The 21963-nt window shown below is 44.5% G+C and overlaps 1 protein-coding gene, 1 long non-coding RNA gene and 1 other non-coding gene across 3 annotated transcripts; 2 read left to right on the top strand and 1 right to left on the bottom strand.

Moving 5' to 3' along the window:
* Nucleotides 1–2417: 2417 nt before the first annotated feature.
* On the bottom strand, nt 2418–8673 carry GLRX5 (glutaredoxin 5). Its single transcript, XM_048485304.1, has 2 exons — nt 8278–8673; nt 2418–4213 (listed from the first exon to the last, which is right to left on the bottom strand). Exons 1-2 carry the CDS (start codon nt 8585–8587, stop codon nt 4035–4037), a joined length of 489 nt encoding a protein of 162 aa, XP_048341261.1. The 5' UTR covers nt 8588–8673; the 3' UTR covers nt 2418–4034.
* A 323-nt stretch (nt 8674–8996) lies between these two features.
* On the top strand, nt 8997–20915 carry LOC125427261. The gene is made up of 4 exons (XR_007243658.1): nt 8997–9155; nt 10230–11667; nt 13318–13589; nt 19116–20915. It is a non-coding gene; the product is annotated as an uncharacterized LOC125427261 (long non-coding RNA).
* On the top strand, nt 12565–12837 carry LOC125427612. Its single transcript, XR_007243729.1, has one exon. It is a non-coding gene; the product is annotated as a small Cajal body-specific RNA 13 (non-coding RNA).
* Nucleotides 20916–21963: the final 1048 nt, after the last annotated feature.

Raw genomic sequence — 21963 nt, 5'->3', positions numbered from 1 at the left:
CTTTGATCCCCCACTCCGTCACATGATCAACAGACTCAGATCTGGTGAACGGGGTTTGTTTTCCTTTCTCCTCCACAAGAAGCCTGCTGGGTGACCTTGGGTCAGTCACAGTACTCTCAGAACTCCCTCAACACCCTTACCTCAAAAAGTGTGACTGGTGAGGAGAGGAAGGGAAGGTGAATGTAAGTTGTAAGATAGAGGGACCTAAAAACCATTTCTTTTTCTGTATTAAGAGGCAAGGAACACTAAAGTAACTTACAGAAGTCAGCTTGTCAGATCATTTCTACAGCTTCTCAGAAACCAATGGATAAAGTGTACAGAATGAACACTGAAAATTTTGTTTTATTTTTAGCAATGTCACTATGGGCCAGGGCTGAGGGCTCAGTCTATGCTTTATTTAAAAGGCTAAAATTCTTCATCCATGCAATCCAGATTCCGTGCCTAGCAAAGCCAAGCCTGTAGAGGGAAAGAGCCTCAAGTGGTAAGCCACAGTACTGCTGTCAAAAGCTCTGCTCAAAACCTGTATTCGATCCTTACAGAACTCAGCTTGAGGTAGCCAGCTCAAGGTTCACTCAGCCTCTCATCTTTTCAAGGTTGGTAAAATGATTGCTTGCTGGGGTGTGTGTGTGTGTGTGTGTGTGTAGACAATGGACGAAGGCAATGGCAAACCATCCTGTAAACATGGTCTGCCTAGAAAACATAATAATGTGACATCACTCCATAGGTCAGTAATGACCTGGTACTTGCACAGGGGACTATCTTTACCTTAGAGTCAAGCAAAAATTCATATAATTTCACTTCTCTTGCCCAATATAGTCTGCTTTCATTAGTCAGAATCAGAAGCTTTTTTTATGCATCATGTTAAAACAAAGTTTGGAGGGAAGGAACAGTGCACACCACATATGCAAAACAATAATGAACCAAAAATAAAAAAACTCATGTCTCCAAAACTTTCCCCAAGTACTTGGCCACCATCTCTGTTATCATACTGTCCTGATTATTCAGGAGAAAACAAATCTAACTTTTTACAGAACAGTTCCTCACAGAGGTGGGCGTGAGGCAGAAAAAATCAGGTCTAAAGCTAGCATGCTCAGGGCAGATGAACAAAATGTGTGCCAGTGATTCCACAACAGTGGTACAATATGAATATTTTGGAATTACCGGTACCCTGAAAGCAGGGCAGAAGGAAACGTTTTCCTTCCAGCCCTGGTAAGAGCCCTTCTTTGTTTTGGCGTAAAGATAGTATTTAAATAACTTGCAGTTTGCGCTTTCTTAGGGACAATGCCAAAATATAGGGGAGAACACAAATTTCCTGCCCTGCTAGTTAGGTACTGATAGTCTTGATCAAGTAGGCGATCTTTGATTGTACAAAACAGTTCATTAGGTGCTAGCATATAGAGAAAATCCCAGGAAGGCCTCAGAGAAGCCAGCTTTTCGTCAATGAGCTTCCACCAACCAGAGGCGTGAAGTTCTGATAAAGCAAAGTAGATAAAGCTGTTCGAATTTACAGAAAATTAGTTGAAGCCAGAATTTAAGAGTGAGTAGCCAGGCTCTAGTACTCAAAAGATGCTGACCTGCTTCCAAACATAGGGCTGCGAAGGTAACTCAGCGAGGGACTAGTTTGTACATAAAACTAGATTGAATTCGTTCTAAGGACAGGTTCCAGGCACAGATCCATAGGGGAACCCCATATAAAGCTGTTGGATTACCTTTGTAGTATATATCTTTAGGACCACAGGTATGTACTGGCCCCCTTTGGAGTAAAAACATTTTATTACAGCAGCCGACTGGATTTGCAGCCCTTCACAACAGTATCCCTATGTCTTGCCCAAGAGGTCTTATAGGAGACATTTATTCCTAGATATTTTTTAAAAAACCAACTTGTTCAATGGTGTCACTGTCCATGATCCATTTTGACGCCTTGAAAGATTTTAAGAATGATATCATTTTAAACTTTTGAGGGTTAACTGTCAAGCTGTTATTGGCACAGTATTCATGATATCTGGCCACAGAAGGAAAAGAAACCGAAGTCCCACCCCGATACTAAAACTGTTGCTGCCTTCTAAGATGTCAGCAGTCACTGCCCACACATTTCTAAGCACATACTGGTGAAACATAAGGACTATCAATTTTTCCCTTTAATTAAATTTTTCGAAGGCTAGTTCTGTGTGGGCCACACTATGCTTCTTCTACACCCCCATAAAATTACACAATACTCATAGCCCTCCTGACTGTTCTGTTTACAATGGGAGCTTTAAAAAAAAGAGAAGGCTAGCAACAGCTTCTCCAGGAAGCCATTACGTTCCCAGTGGAAAGGCTCAAGATCTTCAGACATCACCGTTTGTTATTTTCACCACTGTTCATTATACCGACACTGAAAAAGCTTAAAAAGTTATCAAAGATCCGTAATCCTTAGATTCCTCATAACTGCCCTTTATCTGGAAAGGAAAACATCTATAATCACAAAGTAAACATGGTTTCTCAGATACAATTTGCTTCCATCTAATAGTGTACACTGTTCCAACATTAAAACAACATGAAGAATGTACTTTTCTTGGGCTATAACCAACTTTTGTTGGGCTATAAGCCACATAGTACAACGTATACGTTTGAACGAAAAATATATTTTTCAGCATAAAAGTAGAAACATAAAGGAGCCCAGGATATATGCATTTTCAGACAAGCTCCCAAAAAACTTCCTGACTTCATTCTACCTGATACATGAAGGAATTCTACTTCCTTGTTTATTGTGATGAAGCGAGAATCATCTCTGATCATGAAAACAAACATCCATGTGTAACTTTGGAACAGATACTCCCGAAGCTTACAGCCTAATCTGGGGTGTGTGTGTGTGTGTGTGTTGAATCTGCCTATGGAGGCAGTGTGGGGCTGTCCCAGCAGATTTGCCTTCTGTGGGGCTCTTACCCCAGAGGAGGGGCAAATTCATTGGAGGGCAACTATTGTAGCCCTCCATGGCAGGCTGACATGGCACAGTGACCCATTGGTACTCCTGCCATTGTGGTGGAGGTGTTCCAGGGGTGGTGCCAACGTTAGTTGGCTTCCACCCAGCCTTTGCCCACCAGAATACCTGCAAAGAGCCCTTTGGGCTTTTTGGCAAAGAGGAGGCTTTTTTCATTTTTTAATTCCCTGTGCTGCTAAAAAGCCCCCCTGGAAGCGGCAGGGCAGTGCTGGAGTGTCACTGCATCCCACTGCCAGGGGCTCTGGGTTGGGTTGCCCAAAGCAGAATCCCAAGTGGTTTCTGCACATATTTTAAAATGAGCCACAGCAGCAAGAAACTGCATTTGTTCTTCTACAGCTCATTTCCACACATCCTGTACGGAGCCAACAAATTGCAAGTTTTAGAAGTTCACACAAATACATGGTGAAGGTTAATGTGCATTGAGGCAGTCTCTTTGGCAGAGGTAGAATGAAATTACATTCTAATTCTTAATCCACACTTCTTAGCATTTTCCAAAGCCCACTGATATATTTAGGAAAAAAACAGCTGTGGTATTTATTTTCAACATGAGAAATCAGCCTTATGTATGTATTCTACTGTCCATATGCATTAAGTGGAATTCCACACAAATCAAGTGGCCCCTGAAAATCTCAATATGAACTGAAGTCATTATTATTTACTTTATATTTCACTGAGTGAGGTGTAAGAAAAATCCAAATACTGTCTGCCTGGATTGTGCACAGAACACAATTAGCAAGATACAAATGACTTGCATCTTGACGGAGTGGGGTAGTTTCTGTGGCTGATTTCAAACTCAAGCAAAATTCACAAAGCAGTACAAAACAGAAATGAGCTACTTACATAGTCTGACTCCAAATATTTGATTTACAGAGCAGTGGTTATACTTAAACTTTTCATAAAAGAATATCCTCACAATCAATGAGACATAGTGTATGGTGAATAGTGATAAACCTCATTGTCAGTTCAAAAAGTTGCCTTTTTGAGCTACATTATGTAAGGCTTTTCTGGTAACAAGATATCAAAAGCTGTCTTTGTTAAAGTCATGGAGGCCAGCTTATTTTTTCCCATGGTCTTTCTCTGAATCCAACAGCGCAGAGCGTATTCCCAGTTTCTTCAGTTCTTCCACTAGATCTCCACTTTGATGCATCTGGAGAAGTATGTCACAGCCTCCCACAAATTCACCGTTGAGAAAGACTTGAGGGATAGTCGGCCAGTTGGAAAAGTTTTTAACTCCTGGATCAGAAAACAAAAGCAGGTTAAGCCAAATGTTCCCAAACACATTAGACAACTTCTGTTCATGTTTCAGAAAGGCTCAGGCAAGGAGTGGGAAAACAATTTAACATGTACAGAATAGGTAAAATAAAACACAATTCTACATGTCATTGTATTACTCCTTCCCTCTTCTTTTCCACCACTGCTAAAAGGCTATAATCCAAAAAAACACTTTCCTGAAAGCAAACCCCCTTAAATAAAATGGGGCTCACTTCTGAGTAGACCTGCCTACGATTTCTCCAACAATCCCATTGGGATGCCATCTTTTTCACTTTTGTGATGCAAAACAATTATATTGTCCTTTACACATACACTACTGCATGCAAGGAACAAGAGTTTAAAGCTTAAAACTGAACTGACATGTGGTGGTTTGAACACTGATCCTCAGTGGCTCAGGAGCCACGTGTAGCTCTTCTAACACTTGCTCATGTTTCAGGAATGGGGGCAAGGTCCTTGTCTGGCATGGCTTCAGGTTGTCAAGTAGTTCCCATGTTGAAACATACACTAGAAGAAGAAGGAAGAAGTTGCAAGTTTCCCTGAGGTCCAAACCTCAGCACAGGAGGTTTCATGGCCAGAATCAACTGGCTGTTGTGGATTTTCCAGGCTGTGCGACCGTGGCCTAATAGTTTAGCTTCTAAATTTTTGCCCATGTCTATGACTGCCATCTTCAGAAACATTGGGAGCAAAAACTACCAGACAAGAGCCACACAGCCCAGAAAACCCAAAACAGTCCATTGCTTTTGTTGTTGATAACTGTGAATGTGCCCAAGGTATCCAAGGCTAACCTTTGACTGTTGTGGACATTTAAAATGAGGTTTCTCAATTCTCACACTGAAACCTACAACTCCAGCTACAATACTATTTTGTGGGAGATAGGAAATGAGACTCGAGGTCTGCAGCTGGGAATATGAAGGAATTAGTAAATTTATAATAGAGATGACTTCATGGAAGTGTATCATTTCAGCAGCATTGATGTTGTTGGTTTTTGTGAAGGTACAACAAAAGATATGGATCCAATTCCAACTCTCTTCCCTTAACATAGCTTCACCCATTATTATACAGCGTTCTCAAAACATGAAGCAGAAACCCTTTCTAGAAAAGCTTAATACTCCTTGGACTTCTCCGCAACTCAAACGTTCTGTTACTATGTTTTAATGCCTTTCTATGCTTCCTAGTTAGCAAATGAGATTCTTTCCAAGTTCTTTATCTCTTCTTAGCAGACCTTGGAGTTCAGGGAGTGGTTATGCCAGAAACGTCTTCTGACGCACATTGCAGTCCCACCTCTAAGTTACAAGGACATAATTCTGAAAGTTTTGAATCACTCATAAGAGTTTAAGCAGTACTAGCACTCATGGGCTCCTACATAGGCTAATGTGGATGCCACTGAATCTTTCGATCATGCCTGAAGCCAGGATTCTCAGCCCATGAAACAGAACTTCGGCCATGGGTTCCAGAAGAGTCTTCATTAAACAAGATTGTGAAAAAATGAAGAAATAATTTTAGTCTATCAGCTTTCTTTCTTACAAAATTCCCCAAATGAAAACTATTAATTATACCCAGCCTCACTAGTGATAGTATATCCATGGTTCATAGTTACACTGGACTAGATTTCCTTTCTCCTCCCCGCTACACAGAAAACAGTACCACAGAATCTGCAGCTGTCTGAAGGCAACTAGATATCTCCAAATGCTTTATAGCCAGGACTTTTTTTCTGGCCTGTTCTGTATTTTTGATGATCGTGTTTCTTGTTATTGCCAGATATAAAATTTCTGGAAATTCTGAAGCAGTGAAAAGATTTGGACAAAGAAAACGAAATCAGAGAGTTTCGTAAACAGAACAGAGATGTTCTTTTTCAGCCAAGGCCAATAACACGCTACAAATCTTTACTGACTTTGTTTTCAGGTACAAATGGCTGCCTTTACTCCACCAGGCCCTCACTGTGCAATTGTGGCGGGAGGTGGGGGAATGAAGCCATATTGGAAGTAGTGGAAGGATTGTGCTGGCACTTGTACCACCAGAGCAGAGCAAAATGGCATGGAGGTCGGCATAGAGAGACTTACCCCAGTGGTGGGGTACTGAGGCACAGGAACTATGAAACGTTCATCAACACCATCACTCCTGCAGTACAGAAGGCTGTGCTGGTGTTCCAGGGGACGCTGCCAACTTTAGTTGGCTCCCAAAGGACTTTCAGCCCAGGAACAGCCCACGTCACTAATGCAAACATGCCACCAAAGGGTAGCGTAAGTAAGTCTCATTTGCCTACGGACTTTCCTGCGAGAGAAGGGAGTTTCTCTTTTTTCCCTGGTGTCTGAGCCACTGAATGCCTGTTTAAAAGCAGTGCCGTCCCAGGACACTGGTCTACCCCCCCCCCCCCCCGGATTGGGCTGCCCATGTTTTAGGACTAGGGTATCTCAAGGACTGCCACTGCTATAGGAACCCACATCTGAGATCATCCTCAATGGCTGTGCAATAATCTCATCAAAGAGAGGGCAAATCTCTACCAATGGTCCCATTAATGGAGAGTTGTGATATCACCCAAAATCGTAATGCAGGTGATTTGTACTCATATATATGTACAAGAAAGTGAAAACTAACTGTGAGTGGGCATTCATAAAAGTGTGGTTATATTGCTTTGAGCTAGGAAAGATCAGCGCGTAAAAAAAGTCAAATATTCTTAGCCAATTTGGATTTCATATTCACTTTAAAGAACACCGAAGTCTCACAAGTGGACAGGAAGTCATATTTGCAATTAGATGTGCATGAAATAAAGGGCTGGTAAAACCCAATCTAAACCACATATAATACTAATAATCTGAAAGCCAGTTGCTTCCACATGAACAGGAATAAGGTTAACATCATGTGCTGCTCTTAAGGATCTCCACATAATACAGGTTATAGCTCAATGTCCCATTCCGATATATGTTCATGAGCTAAGCAGAGATTCCAAAAGCTGCTACCAAAGTGGGACACTTGCAAAATCATTATGGTTACATCCTGACTGGGGGGAACCCCACTGTATTGAAAGCCACTGATGAACTTATTCCCTGTGAATGTACTGATCTCCCTTAAAAACCAGTAAAAGCAGTGGTCACCACTACATCCCATGGCTGCTAACTGCACAAGCCAATAATTCCCTGCATGAAAAAGGTACTTTCTTGTGCCACCCTGAATCTAATGCTCTTATATTGTCCTACATGACACTGGTCTATAGTCAAAACCAGGGCTGGAGTGAGGGGGAACTGTGCCCGGGGCATGTGTGAGCCCTGCCATGCCACCGCTACGCCCTGGAACGCCCACACACAGGCGCACACCTGGTGTGCGTCATGCAACCCCGCCCCCTTGGCGCTACGCCACTGGTTAAAACAGAAGCCATTACAGCTTTTTCTGATCACCAGTATCTCAGGTATAGGTCTTTTACAACTATTATAGCTGGCTCTTTAAAACTGTAGAAACAAGGGACCAAACCTTGCATCTTCCACATGCAAAGCCAACATTTTATCACAAAACACGTGGATCATCCCCTGAGATATAACAACTGGACTAGCAAAAATGCTCTAGAGCCAGCACGCAAGTGATAAAGATGCTAAGACTTTATAAGGTCTCTCTGGTAATCCAGAAACATTTTAATGGGGTGAATTATGTAACTTGTACTTTACACAATTATGGGTAGATATTTCTCATGTTATAACTTCAACTATTTACTCATTTCTTTCTTCTGGTTTGATATATTCTGAAAAATATATTTTTTTAAAAATGGATTGTCCCGTCCTCCATCTTATCCTCACAACAACCTTGCGAGGCTGAATGTGTGCGATTGGCCCAGTTACCCATTGAGCTTCTGTAGAAGAGCAGGGATTTCAACGAGGGACTCCATGATCCTAGCTGGGCGTTCCAACCGCTACACTACACTGCACCAGCCCAGGCACCATATAAACTCATCAGAGCCAGGGCCGATTCTTCTGGAACAGCCGACGACCCTCGGGGCTCTTCCGGGCGAAAAAAAGCGCCGCCAGCACAGCACTGACCTTGCCGCAGGTCGTGGTCTTGGAGGACGTCGTAGGCTCGGTAGTCGGTGACGCCGTGCAAGCGCAGGATCTGCACCACGGCGTTGCTGAAGCCGCACTGGGGCTGGGCCGGGCTGCCCTTCATGAAGACCACCACCGGGTGCGCCCGCACCAGCTTCCTCACCTCCTCCTCCTTCGACCCGGAGCTCGAAGCGCCGCCGCCATCGCCGGCCTGCCCGGCTTGACTAAACGGCCGAGAGACAACAAGCAGCGGCCGCCACGCCGCCAACTGCCACAGAGCCGCCGGCAGGCGGCAGAAACCGGCGTTCATGGCCGCCCTCAAGAAACTTCTCCTCAACGACTCCTTGAGGGGCTCGCGGAAAGGGCCACGAACCGCCCTCGCCTCGTCGGTGCAAACTGTTCACTGACAGGAGGATATTCCTGTCAATCATTTCCACGCCGCCAGTCACGTTCGAGAAAGGCGGCTCGGGAGTTTGAGCTCCGCCCCACCCACGGGCTTTTCATGCCGTAGCAAAAAAACAAAACCCTACTGAGCTCGGATTGGTCAACGCCGCCTACCTCACTAGCCAATCGCAGCGCGCCTCCTTTGGAGACGTTTAAAATCTCGTCCTGTGGAGGCGCGTCGCTCTTTTCCCGAAGAATGGGAAGAAAACCCAGCGGCTTGTTCTGATTGGAGAGAACGGTTATCAATCTGGTTGGAGAGGCGGAGATAGCGATCATCCTCCGGTGGAGAGCTGAGGGGCTTTTTTTGGCGATGGGAAGAACGAATGGCAAGAGTGGGTGGTTGGGAACTGTTTCCGTTTCCGGTGTGTAGCTAAGAATTTATTATAGGGATGGTTATGTTTCCCGTGAGCGCGTGAGGAGCTAGTTACTGAAAGGTACGTGAGAACTGAGTTAATCATGTTGAGTTGTCTTGTGGACGTTTGGCTTCACTTCTGGGTTCGCAGTTATTCTTGGTACTAAACAGCACTTCGCTTCTTGGGTTTAATTAAGCAATCGTCTTTCCATGGTAGACCTCATGGTTTGCCTGTAGATCGCACCAGGTTCAACCCCTGGTATCTCTGCTTGAATGTGGTTGTTGGGAAAAGACATTGCTCGGTCTGAGCTTTGCAAGTCCTCAGTATTGCTTGCTCTGCTTCGGGGCAGCGAAGTATATACCTGGAGTGAATTGCACCAACAAGCTGATAAAGAGTATGGCAGCGTTATGTTAAAAAGGCAGGGCTTGCAAAAAGAAAAATCTTATGTATATTTTCCCCCTTGAGTCTGTAATAACTAAATCCTGTTCTCAAAGTATTGCAATGCTTATTTCATTGAAAGTGAAATTATTTGCAGTGTAATGAAATAAATATGAAGATGTCTTGGCATGAATGCGTTGAAAAAGTAATCTCTTTTATGTTCGACAGAAAGTGGCCCTGTCAGTTATTCTATTATTTTGGCCCACTTGGCCATATTAGATTGCCTCCTGGGAAAAATATATATATCTGGGGGATGCTGGTACTAAGGCAGCTTTTTTTTTTTGCTTGATCTCACTAATTTCCATTCTTAGTGCATCCTCCAACCTGCATGGCTTTGGTCCATGCAGGGCCCCTGATCTGCAGGCTAGCATTTTGATTGTCGGAGACCCTCTTCTATTTTTACCTGTAAATAAGCTGGTTTGAATTTAACCCAGTAATTGAGATTGACTTGGAAGAGCTTTGGGGAAAAAATTGCCTGAAAATATTTCTGGGGAAATATATCCTTTTTGATGCAGCAACCCCCCCCCCCCCAAATGTTAGCTGTACTATGCTTTGAAAAATATTGTTTTACAACTCTCCTGTTTTCAGGCAAGGTTTTTAAATAGCTGACTTTTTAAAGCCTGCCATGTTTGCTGCGTGTTAATACTGTAGTGACTGCAAATCACTTGCGTTGAATTTAACCCGATAATTTCTTATTTCAACTTTTTTGTGTTTCAGGTGATTAACACAGGCAGATTTTTGGCAAAGAAGAAAGAAATGGATAAACAAAACAAGAAGTTCAGAGCCCTGTGGACAACAAAGTTGTTTTTTAATAGAGGAGAATTCCAAATGCCACCATTGTGGAATAGCTGCTTCTCCAAAATAATACAGTTTAAGCTGCTGTTCTATTACCAGCACAAAAACACATTTGACAATCTCAAGAAGTGTCAAAGGCAGACCATCTGAAATGTAGATTTGTCTCAAGACTCTGAAAGTACTAGCAAGCATTGATTAAAGCAAGTTTCAAGCAGCTTGGAAGATTGATTTGGAGGGCTGTTCTTTCTCTGACAGTGAATTCATTAAAGAGAGCTTACTGGTGACCTGTGGTGATCTGCCCAGAAAACAGCTTTTCTTCACAAGCCAGACCTTTCAAAAGCTGTTCTAGTCTAGCAAGGTGATGACTCCAGGTCTTAATTTTGGGGAGCTATACATGCAAGTGATAAATACGTTGCTCTGGAGATAGTTTTTTAGCAATGTTCACTTATCAACTGATGATAAACATTACGCCACCCTCCTCCATTGTATATTCATGAGGATAATGAATTATGGAAAAAACTCTGAATAAATGCCAAGGGGGAGAGATCAAGTGATGTGATGTAGACACTGAAGCTTTCTAGTCATCAAAGCAAAGAGAAGGGAGTTATGGTGAATGGCATTTCCTCCATAGGGTTTCCACCAAGCATTGTTGGCTTAGTGACTTGGGATTGTGCAAGCTTCCCTGATTCTAAGTGGTTTAGGCTGAGCCCAGGCTCCTCCTGGGTTGACTCTGTTAATGGGCATATTTTAAAGAAGGGTTGGATTTATACCCTTTTGCTCCTGTAAGGAGTCTCAAAGCGGCTTAGAAATGCCTTCCCTTCCTCTCCCCATAGTAGACATCTCGTGGAGTAGGCAGGACTGAGAGACTTCTGAGAAGACACCCAGCAGGCCTCATATATTGGAGTGGGGAAGCAAACCTGGTTCATCGGATTCAAGGCTGCTGTTCATGTGGTTTGCAGTAGAACAGCCAGATTTGAATTCAGAGGTGCCTTAGAGACCAACAAGATTTTCAAGGTATAAGATTTTGAGCCCCATCCAAAGGATGGGGGGACGAATCAGTCTGTGGGAGTGATGATGTGACTGTGCTAGTGAATTCAGGGTTGCCAAAGATGATCTTGGGCCTCCTTGGTCCAGCACGCCTAAACAATTGTCATCTTTTGGGAGCATGAATGCATGCAATCGAGTTGACGCAGATCAGGGTGCTGTCTTGCTCGTGCCATGAGACTCAGACTCTCGACAAACTTCCACTGCTAGTTTGAAACTGAGCTGGAAAGCTGTCTCCTGAAGTGCAATGTGGTCTGACTGGAGTGGTTTAGAGTCAAGAATTGTTTGTAAAACGGCTGCTTCAATGGAATGTAAGGTAAGGACGTGTTACTTATCTCTTTGTTACTCCCCCTTCCTTCCCTCCAGCTCTGTCCCGTTTAATATTAACAGAAATGTTATTACTTGTGTTTTGTAAGCTAGGGCCCCTTCTGCAGAATAATCCACTTTCACAATTGTTTGCAAGTGGATTTTGCTATTCCACACAGCTGCAAAGAGGGTTGCAAGTGCATTATTCTGCATATGCGGAAGGGGCCTAGGACTCAGTCAAGTGTAAAACATAATCTAAAATAAGTGAGAAAGGATCAGCAGTGTTTGTATATACTCTAAAACGGGTCCCCAGCGTGGTGCCCGTGGGTGACATGGCACCTGCTGACATGTTTCCTGGTGCCCACCAAGTGTTGTTAGAATGGTGGGCAAGTCCCAGTGAGGCTTTCACCCAGCAGTATTTCTGATTGGCCACTGAAGGTTTTACTGACTATAGATTTTTTAAAAACATTACTTTGGGAGCAGTTTTTCTCTATAGCATGAGGAACTCCCCATATGTCTGATGCTAAGCTGTGGCACCCACTTGGCGACTGGCTGTATTTCCTGCAGCAGCTCTTTTGTTGTAGCCATTTTGCGCCTGCACCCACCACGCTGTCAAAATTCCAAGTGTGCCTGCCAGCTCGAAAACATCAGGGACCCTGCGCAAAAGGGTAGAGAATTGTTTTAGTCTGTTTCTGAAATAGCATTTGGTTAAAGACTTAACACATCTGCAGTGCCCGTCTGTAACAGTTACACCTTTCTAAATCTATTGAATCCATGGATGCCACTCTGCTTTGGATTGTAGTTGTCTGTGTAGAAAAGACCCTGCCTGTTGCAGTCAATTCAGTATTCTTCCAGGTGTCACAGGACCCTTTGCTGTGTGCAGAGTGTTCCAGCACTCAGCCTAGGAAGTCTGCAGCCCTGGAAGCGCCCTCAGTTGTGTTTGTACTCTGGGACGGTTGGGCTTGCAGAAAGAGCATTGGATAGAGGAAGCCGAGGCAGGCCTGCAAAAAGCATCAGCAGTTCCATGTGCTATATTCCTCTGACATCCCTGTACTGTTGCCACGGAGGTAATGACCATCCCAATGTCATTATCCATCCATCAACAGTCAGAGCAACTCTGCAGTTTGATATTCCTTGGCAACCGGAGGGCAGTTGCCAAATACTAGAAACTGCTACATATCTGACGATGGGTTGGATCCAGCCAGCTTTGAAGCTCATGAAAATGGAAGGAGGGACTCCACTTTACCCTCCAATAGAACTATGTTTAGAATCATGGGACCTGCATGAAGAAAATCTTCTTGCAGTGAGGGCTGGAGAAAGGAAGGGAATCAGGTGAGACTAAATGAAAAAGCTGGCTGGATCCAACTTAATGTAGCCAGTGTAGTGTAGTGGTTAAGAGCAGGTGGATTCTAATCTGGAGAACCGGGTTTGATTCCTTACTACTCCACCTGAGTGGCAGAGGCTTATCTACCGCACAAGGTGTCTGTTGTGGGGAAAGGAGTTTTTAAGCCACCTTGAGTCTCCTTACAGGAGAGAAAGGTGGAGTATAAATCCAGACTCCTCCTCCTGCTCTTCTTCCAGTGTTCAAAACCTTTAGCAAAACTATGTTCTTAATATCTCCATATCTGTAATAGCTGCTTGTTTTTGTTTTATTTATCAGGTTAAGGGACTTGTGAGTTCTCCTCTTCTCGGTTCTGTAACTGAAGATGGCATGCCACAAACGCAGCTCGCCAGGAATGGTCCTAAAGTCTTGCTTAAAACATTTTTCTGCAAATGTTGAGCAGTCAGCAATGGATTGGGAGGGAACCTATAGAATTGCATCATGATTACATGTTCCACTCCTGCACACTCAAGATGAAATCTTACAAAGCTGTCAGGTTCCAGTTTTTGTACTGAAGCTGTCTTCTACAGTCAGAACGTCAGACTATCAAGGTCAGTATTGTCTACTCTGATTGGCAAAAGCTATCCTGGGTCTTAGACAAAGGACTTTGACTTCAACTCAAATCGGATCCATTTTTTAACTGGACTTGTTGGAGGTTACTATACTTGAGTCTTCAGCAGACATAGCAGATACTTTGCCACTGGCCCACGTGCCTTCCCCACTGTCCTCAGTGTTCTGACATAAAACCATTTATTTCACAGTTAAATTGATCTGTATAGGTTATCCATTATGTAGTCAAATACTACTTAGTTATTTTCTTTCCATTTATGAGTACATATGTATATCCTTGATCTCAGTATCTGTAACAAAACAATCAGGGTGACATGTCTGGTTCTCCTCCTCTCTGTTTTATCCTAACAACAAATCTTGTGAGGTAGGTTGGACTGAGAATAACTGGCTTAAGATCATCTAGTTAATGTTTAGGTTGCATGGCATTTGGACCCAGACCTTCTTCATCCTGGTCTCATACTACAACCACCGTACCATATTAGTGTCACAATGCCATTGTATTTGGGGGGGGGGGGGGGGGGGGGGTGGGATAGTGCTGGGAAATGGATTTGCCTTTGCTTCTTCAGGTGCTTATCAGCTGGACTTCCTTGGCTCCTTGTGGTGAAGCCGAGTTCCCAGCCTGATCTCTGACTGTGTTCTCATGAGGGGTGGGGAATGCCACATTATATTATCACTGGTTCTGTCACCATTTCAGCTGAATTCTATTTTGCTGTGCTCTCTTGCTATGAATAAATTCCTTGAACCCTTCAAGCGAGTTGTTACTGGTCGGGTGGGGGGGGGGGGTTTGACACACGGAGGAATCCTTTCTAACCTTTATTCTGGGCGCAAGTCGCTGCAAAAAGGGATAGAATGGAGCACTGCTTTTTTTGCCTTGGTTCTCTTCGTTCTCTGATCCATTTTGATAAATTATAGGATTCATTTGCAAGCATCAGAAGGTGCTCTAGTGTGCTGTTGCGAATGAACAAAGAAGCAAAATAGGTAGGCTTATCTGGAACAGTCTCCAAACTTTTCAGTAGGAGGACCACATTGTATATTTTACAAATCTCCAAGGGCCGCGCATTGAACTGCAGGCTCAGCCTGGTGAGGTCCAGCTTTATATTGCTGCCTCTACCTTCAAAGCTCCCCCTCTGAATTCTCTTGAAGGCAGAGCCAGCAGTATAAAGCTGGTCCCAGCCAAACTGAGCTCCCAGTTCAGTGCTGGGTTTGGTGATTTGGATGTGACCCACGGGCTTTTACTTTGGAGACCCCTGATCTGGAATAATCATTGGTTTTTATTAAAAATAGAAAAATGCCAATAGTAATATATGAGGTTACACCAGTTTCCACCAATTCCCTCCTCAGGGCTTGAGAAAGCCCAGAAAAAAAGATGCCATACTCAGTACCAGTGAGCGCTGCCACCAAAGAAAGCCCTGGGAATATATATTCCCATTTCCTGAATGCTAGAAGGTTCCTACGAACTGTGACGTGGAAGAACACCGCTGAACTAGCTTTTGAGTTGAAGTGTGTAAGGTTGGGCTGTTAATCGAAGAGGGCTAAGCTGGAATGTTAGGTCTACATTTTGCTGTGAGTGGAGTCTGCTTTGTCATAAGACATTCGGGCTAGTTGTTGGTATGGCGGGGCCATTGTGAAATCTGTTTAATTTGCGCTGTGAAAAACAAAGTGCGGTATCCCCATCCTGCTTACAGGTGTAAAAAATCTTCAATTAAAGGGGCCACTACACTTTGCAGGGCAAACATGATTTATATGTATTTACTAGTATTTTCTGCAGTAAGTTCATAACACGTAAATCAGGGTTCCCAGATGCATATTCATATTTTCTTCTTTTTGAAGGAAACTTAGGTATAGAAATGGCACAACCCTAACTTTCACATTTTCTGCATAAACCCAAGTGCAGCCCTGATAACCGGCTGCAGGAAGAGTATTTGTAGTTGCATTTTGTAAGAGACAGGGGTTGCTGTTGTAAAGAACACCCTCTTCTGAAGGGTTCTTTATTCCTGGAGAGAAAGAGTGAGAGAGTTTCCCATCCTGGCAACGGAAGAAGCTGAAAATAAGCTTGTAGCCGGTTGCATGTCTGTGGTATGGACCTGAAAGTAAAGATGATCAGACCAGAAGAGTCTACAGACAACACAGTGATAATTCTAAATTGGCCCAGAAACCCAAGAGTCCTCACTAAATCTCTGCTGTCATCACTGATCTAAATCTATTGGTCAAGTAATGCACTCATGTAATAGCTGCCTTTCAACATGATCCTCGGTTTGTTTTCTGAAACGTATGCCTGAATGGCATTTGCTTAGGGTGAGGCAGCCATTACTGACATGGAGGGGTGAGGCAGATGAACACAGTCATCACTGAAAACCATTAACAACCCTATTTGATGACATTAACACTGTTTTGGTTTTCAAATTGATCTTAAGCTGTTAGTGATCTGCACTTCTCTGTGTTTTCATGCTGGGCGTGGTTTTGAATGCCGGATTTTAACTAATGTGTATTAATGTTTTGTTTTTATTTATTTTTTATTCATAAGCTGCCTTGAACAAGTTCCCAAAAGCCAGAAAAGAATTGTCTAAATAATTAAATTCGTGACCAAATTCACGGGTAGATGATGCAAACAGCACAGTTTGCAGTAAGCAATACGGTGAAAGAGCAAGTACTCAAAAGATACGCCTGAGATTACATTTCTTGTAGTTAATTTATAGTTAATTCTTTAGCCTTTACAGCTAATTCTTGTACATACTTGTACAATCCCTACCTAATCTGACTGTGGACTGGCACTGGATGCAATGCAATTCTTCAACCAACCTGCTCATGTCACTTGGATTTAAATTCAGTGTTGTGGTATTTACCGGTACTTGCTTCCATGCCTTCAAGATGGCACATGCTCATTCCTGTGGTTGAAATTCCAGTCACCCAGCTTGCAGATGTTTTGTATGTAGCGCAGGCCACACCAGTGTTCAGTGAGTCTTGTTACATTGAATTTTCTGCTATTCTGAGGAGTTTGCCTAGTTTCACTTTGTATCTGGCCTTACTTGTAATTCACCATTGCTGCCATCCCGTGTCCTTTGGCACATGCAAATAATTTGGTAGGCAGGAGGATTCCCCACCCCCCTCAGTCAGTTCTTTGTGAGATATGCAGGGCTTTGGTTGGTTGGGCGGGAGGAGCTTGCCAGTAGCAACCATGTTTGTGGACCTCAAATAAAAAGATCCATAGCACGGAAATTCTGGGAATTAATTCCTTTCAGTTCACCTTTGCCATCAATGAAAAACAGGCTGTTAGATTTGCATGAGTTCTCCAGCCTGCGAGAGGCTAGGTCATATCACAAACTTTACAAGTGGTTTTGAGCAAGAACCTAGGTAAGGGGGGTTTCCCGGGTTCAACCCCCCCCCATTATATGTCCGAAGCTCTGCCCCCCGTTTGTGGTTTTTTGTATTTTTTAGTTTTTTCCCAGTTTTTGGCCTGCAGGGGGCACAGGTTTTAAGCTAGCAGCACCACAATTTCAGGGATTGTTTGGGAGACTCTCCTGATGATACCACCCAGGTTCGATGTTTAGTTCAGGGGATCCAAAGTTATGGACTCCCAAAGGGGGTGCGCCATAACGCATTGTTTCCAATGGGACCTAATAGAAGATGGGGGCTACACTTTGGGGGTCCATAACTTTGGACCCCCTGAACCAAACTTCACCAAACCTGGGTGGTATCATCAGGACAGTCTCCTAAAGATACCCTTAAAGTTTGGTGCTGCTAGCTTAACAATTGCACCCCTGACAGCAGTTTAAACATTGAAAATGATGCTGTTTCAGGGTAGGGGAGAATCCACCCCCAAAACAGCATCACTTTCAATGTTGTTTTAACTGTGGACCCCAGATTCTTCCTTTAAGGTGGATTTAAAAGGAGAATCTGGTCTCCCTAGTTTAAACACCATTGAAAGTGATGCTGTTTGGGGGTGGATTCCAGCATCACAGCAGCCGCCCATGGGGAGGGGGGGGGGTCGCAAAACTCAGATTTTGTACCAGGCTCCATTTTCCCTAGCTACACCTCTGCCCAGAGGGGAGAGCAGAAGGGACTGCCGGCTGGCAGCCCAGCCGGCGGGGGGTGGGGGGGCAGGGAAGTCTACAGTCTCCGGCCTCAGAGAGCTGCTTTTATAAGCACTGAGACTGGGGGGGCTTGGGGAGGCATGGCCGCGCCCCCAGGGGCTGGTGGGGGCATGACCACACACCCCGAACCCACCCCATAAAAAATCTATAACTGCATCACTGGTTTTGGGTATATGGCAAGATCTGAGCACACTTTTATACCAGTGCTAGCTATTCTTTTTCTTTGAGTATTGTTTATACATTTGTGGAAAGGAGCATATTTATTTAGTATATCTATATAATTGCTTTTCTCCTTAGTAACTCAAAATCCTTTGACTAGCAGATACATAGGGAAAGAAGGAAATGCCTCTTAGCATGTGAAAGCAAGTGTGGCCAAACACCCACTTGGGAGAAGATGGAGGTTACTCAATGAAAAATTATGCACTGGCCAAATAAACTACATTTTCATGCAATGCATAATTAACATATGGAATACATTGTTGTGGGTTTTCCGGGTTGTATGGCTGTGTTCCAGTAGCATTTTCTCCTGACGTTTCACCTGCATCTGTGGCTGGCAGATGCCACAGATGCAGGCAAAACATCAGGAGAAAATGCTGGAGCACAGCCATACAACCTAGAAAACCCACAACCCTCTAATGATTCCAGCTGTGAAAGCCTTCAAGAATTCATTCCATGTTCAGGGGCAGTATATCCCTGGGTATGAGTTGTTGGGGGCAAGGTGTTGCTTTTATGCCTCTGCATGTGAACTTCTTAGAAAGCTGTGTCTGAGTGGGCTGTTGTGGGTTTTCTGTGCTGTCTGGCTGTGGTCTAGTAGGTTTTCCTCCTAATGTTTTGCCTGCACTGTGACTGCCATCTTCAATGGTATGTCATGGTAAGAAGTGTTTCTCTGGGTGGCGCCAAAACTACCAAGACACTGGCCAGGAGCAAAGATGTCAGTGTAGGACAGGATGAAAATCACAATAAAGCAAAATAAGTAAAGTAAATGCAGGAAGTAAATAGTAATAAATCAATCGGGAAACAATAAATAGTAATAAATCAACAGGGAAACAATAGCCCTAGTCACTATGACCCATCTGTGAATATACCCACAATGCGGAAAGGGTTCTTGAGAGCAGAAAGTTCTTGAAATTGTAGAGTACAGTCTCACTAGTGTTCCATTTGGCATGCTGCAGACTCAAATTTAGTTAAATGTGAGTAGGTAATGGATCCCTACATCTGCTGTGGCAGGAATTTGCACAGGTGGCTCTGGATTTTACCACATGAGCCCATGCTTTGGGAATTCTGAACAAAGCTATTTTTGTTGTAAAGTTTCGAGTGTGGAACTCTGCCTTTCTTATGATCTCGTGCGGCGGTAGAACAGAAGTGAAAGGGTTAAGGTATCTGTGCTGGAACTGAATGAGTGTTTTATTTTCCTAGATACGAAGGAATCGAAACACGATACAGCCAGTACTGTGGGGTCTACACCTGTTTTCCTACTAATGGAAATTCTACATGCATTTTGTGAAGGGTGCTATGCAAAGCCCAGCTGCTGAAGCCAGTTAAGTTTCCTAGGTCTAAGTGAACTTCATTCAAGTAGGGACATCTTGCTAGTTAGGAAAGGTGCTGAAGAGAGGCTAGAAAATAGCCTGAGGTCCCCCTCTTGGAATTATTTGGTGTTACTTTCATACCTTGGATTGTGTCCAGTATTTCTGGTGGCGCTAGAAGTATCATTCCAGCAGAGGCGCAAGACATGCAAGGCGGAGCTGTTCCACCGGCCTATCATCGAGGCAGAAATAGTACGGTCTGAGGACGTCTAGGAGCAACTGGCATCCCTCTCTCTTATTCCTTTCCCTACCACCATATTGGGGTTATAGCTGCCACCTGGGGGAGTGTACTCTCTCCTGCTCCCTTCTCCGACTATTTCAGTGGGGTTGAGCCGCCACGTGGGGAGAGTACTGAATGTTTCTAATTTAATGAATTGAGCTGTTTTAAGGTTACATGTTAATTTTTTTAAAATGTAAACAAATCGGTACTGATTGTTTCTTTTAAGTGGTGGACATTGCCCTGAGCCCATAAGGGGAAGGACAGCCTAAAAATTTAATAAAGGAAGAACACGAATACAGTACCATCTTGCGCGAAGTGAAACTTGTTGTTTTCCCCATTTGTGTTTTCACTTGCACAAGATTTTGTGCAGCTATCTACTTGGCATGACAACATTTATTTATTTGTATAATTCATACCCTGCCTTTTTGCTCTCCTTGGGACCACCGAGTCCGCTAATAGATTAAAAGCATACATACCAAAGCGTGTCTTGAACCATTAAAACCAAAGAAGAGCACAGCATTACAGCAATTAAAACGTGCATAGAAAACATAAAAATAATTACAGGTCAGATTGCTGAGGGGATGCCAGATGAAACATAAAAAGTCTTCACCTGCTGGCAGAAGGTGACAACAGAAGAGGACAGGTGGATTTTCCTGGGGAGAGAGTTCCAGAGCTTTGGCCCCCTGATCAAGAGGGCCCTCTCTCAGATTGCCACCTGCCTAATCTCAGAAGGTTGGGGCGGGGGTGGGGACACCCAAATCAGGGCCTACAAAGACGACTACAGTGGTTGGGTTCTTAAGGGGGGGAGCAGTCCGTCAGGTATAGGACATTGAAGGTCCGTACCTTGGATTGTGGCTAGAAATAAATAGAGGACCATTTAGGTAGGCCAAGACTAGAGTAACATAGCTGCATGACCTACTTCAGTCAGTATCTTAGCTACAGCATACTGCACCAGTTGAATTTCCAAACCCTTTTCAGGGCAGCTCCATGTAGAGTGTAATGCAGTAATCTAACCTACAGGAAAGTGCTAGGTGTTGCCCAAAATCACGTGCAGACAGAACCGCTCTAAGTCCACTTATTTTTCTCTTCTTGCACATTGCTGGATTTAAGTCCCCGTCTTCACTTTTCTGTAGGCTGGCTCACATTTAACAGCCATTTGGGCCCAAGCCTCAGACCTGCACATCCCCTCCCCTACTAGGAGACAATCCCTATTCCTCTTTTCCTAACAACCCATCATTGCATGCTAGGAAAACCATAACCGCAAATTCATGGTTTGTAGTTACTCTTTCCAGGCACACCGCAGCGTGTCTAACTCATATTTAACGACAAATTCTGGGTCAACAAGAAACTGGGAGATAGAATTGCAGCACATAAAAGAGGGAAAGGAGGGCATTGCTACAGCCGGCATCAGCGCCAATTAGTCATTGGTGCTAATCAATGCCAGGTCCATCAACAACAAGACCATGGTACTTCGAGATTTTCTCGGTGCCCAGCAGGTGGACCTGGCAGGTGTCCACCCCGAAACCTGGAGTGCTTGTGAAGGTGAGAACCCGTCGCCTTAGGCGAAGTCAGCCCGGGTTTACGGCGATGCCTTCCCCGATCACGAACCCAGGGGGGCGGGGGGGGGGGGGTGGCATTGTTCATCCGTGAGTCTATCCCCTTTAGGGCAGTCCCTGTCCCGGAGATCACTGGCATGGAGTGTGTCGGCCTAGAGTGGTTGGCCTCGGAGAGGTTGGCTGTTCTCCTGGTGTACCGCCGGTGCGCCCTGGCGCAAGCTGGGAGGCGACCTGTCCGCGGCTGCTGGAGGTGAGGGTGTCGGACTGGGCGTTGCGGTTCCCCAAACTATTGTTTTGGGGGGACTTCAACATCCACGCATCGGCGCCTTGCATCCTCATGTCACGGCGGCAGCGGACCTAGTGTCATCCATGGCTGACGCTGGAAGCCTCTCCTTAATCAACTTTGGCCCCACCCATAGGGAATCGGTCACCGCGCTGGATTTGGTCTTGGTCAGGGATGAACCTGAGTGCATTATCCTCTATCAATAGAGTGCCATGGTCCGACCACTATGCCTTGAAGGTCGGATGGACTTGCCGCAACTTTACCCGGTCTAGAAGCTGACGGGCGATTTTTTGCCTGCCAGCGGAGACTTATGGATCCCACTTGGTTTCCTGAATGCTCTTGGGGACCCTGAACCTGCCGACACACTTTCGATGAGCAGGTGGAGGACTGGAGATGCCCGGCTCTCCGATGCCATCGATGTTGTTGCCCCCCGGCGTCCTCGCCCCGTTTTCGTGGCAGCTCCATGGTATCACCGGAGGAGTTGCGTCAAATGAAAGCGGGGTCTTAGGCCGATCTAGAAGCCGAGTGTGGAGGAAATCTCACGGCGAAGCTGCGCTTGAACATCTTATGGGATGGCGTTTGCCATGAAAGCCTATGAGATGGCCGACGAAGGCGAAGAGAG

The sequence above is a fragment of the Sphaerodactylus townsendi genome, linkage group LG02 (genome assembly GCF_021028975.2).
Source record: "Sphaerodactylus townsendi isolate TG3544 linkage group LG02, MPM_Stown_v2.3, whole genome shotgun sequence".
In the NCBI taxonomy this organism is placed as follows: Eukaryota; Metazoa; Chordata; class Lepidosauria; order Squamata; family Sphaerodactylidae; genus Sphaerodactylus; species Sphaerodactylus townsendi.
The sequence above is the reverse complement of the archived record's forward strand: the minus strand, read 5'-3'. Positions and strand labels throughout refer to the sequence as shown.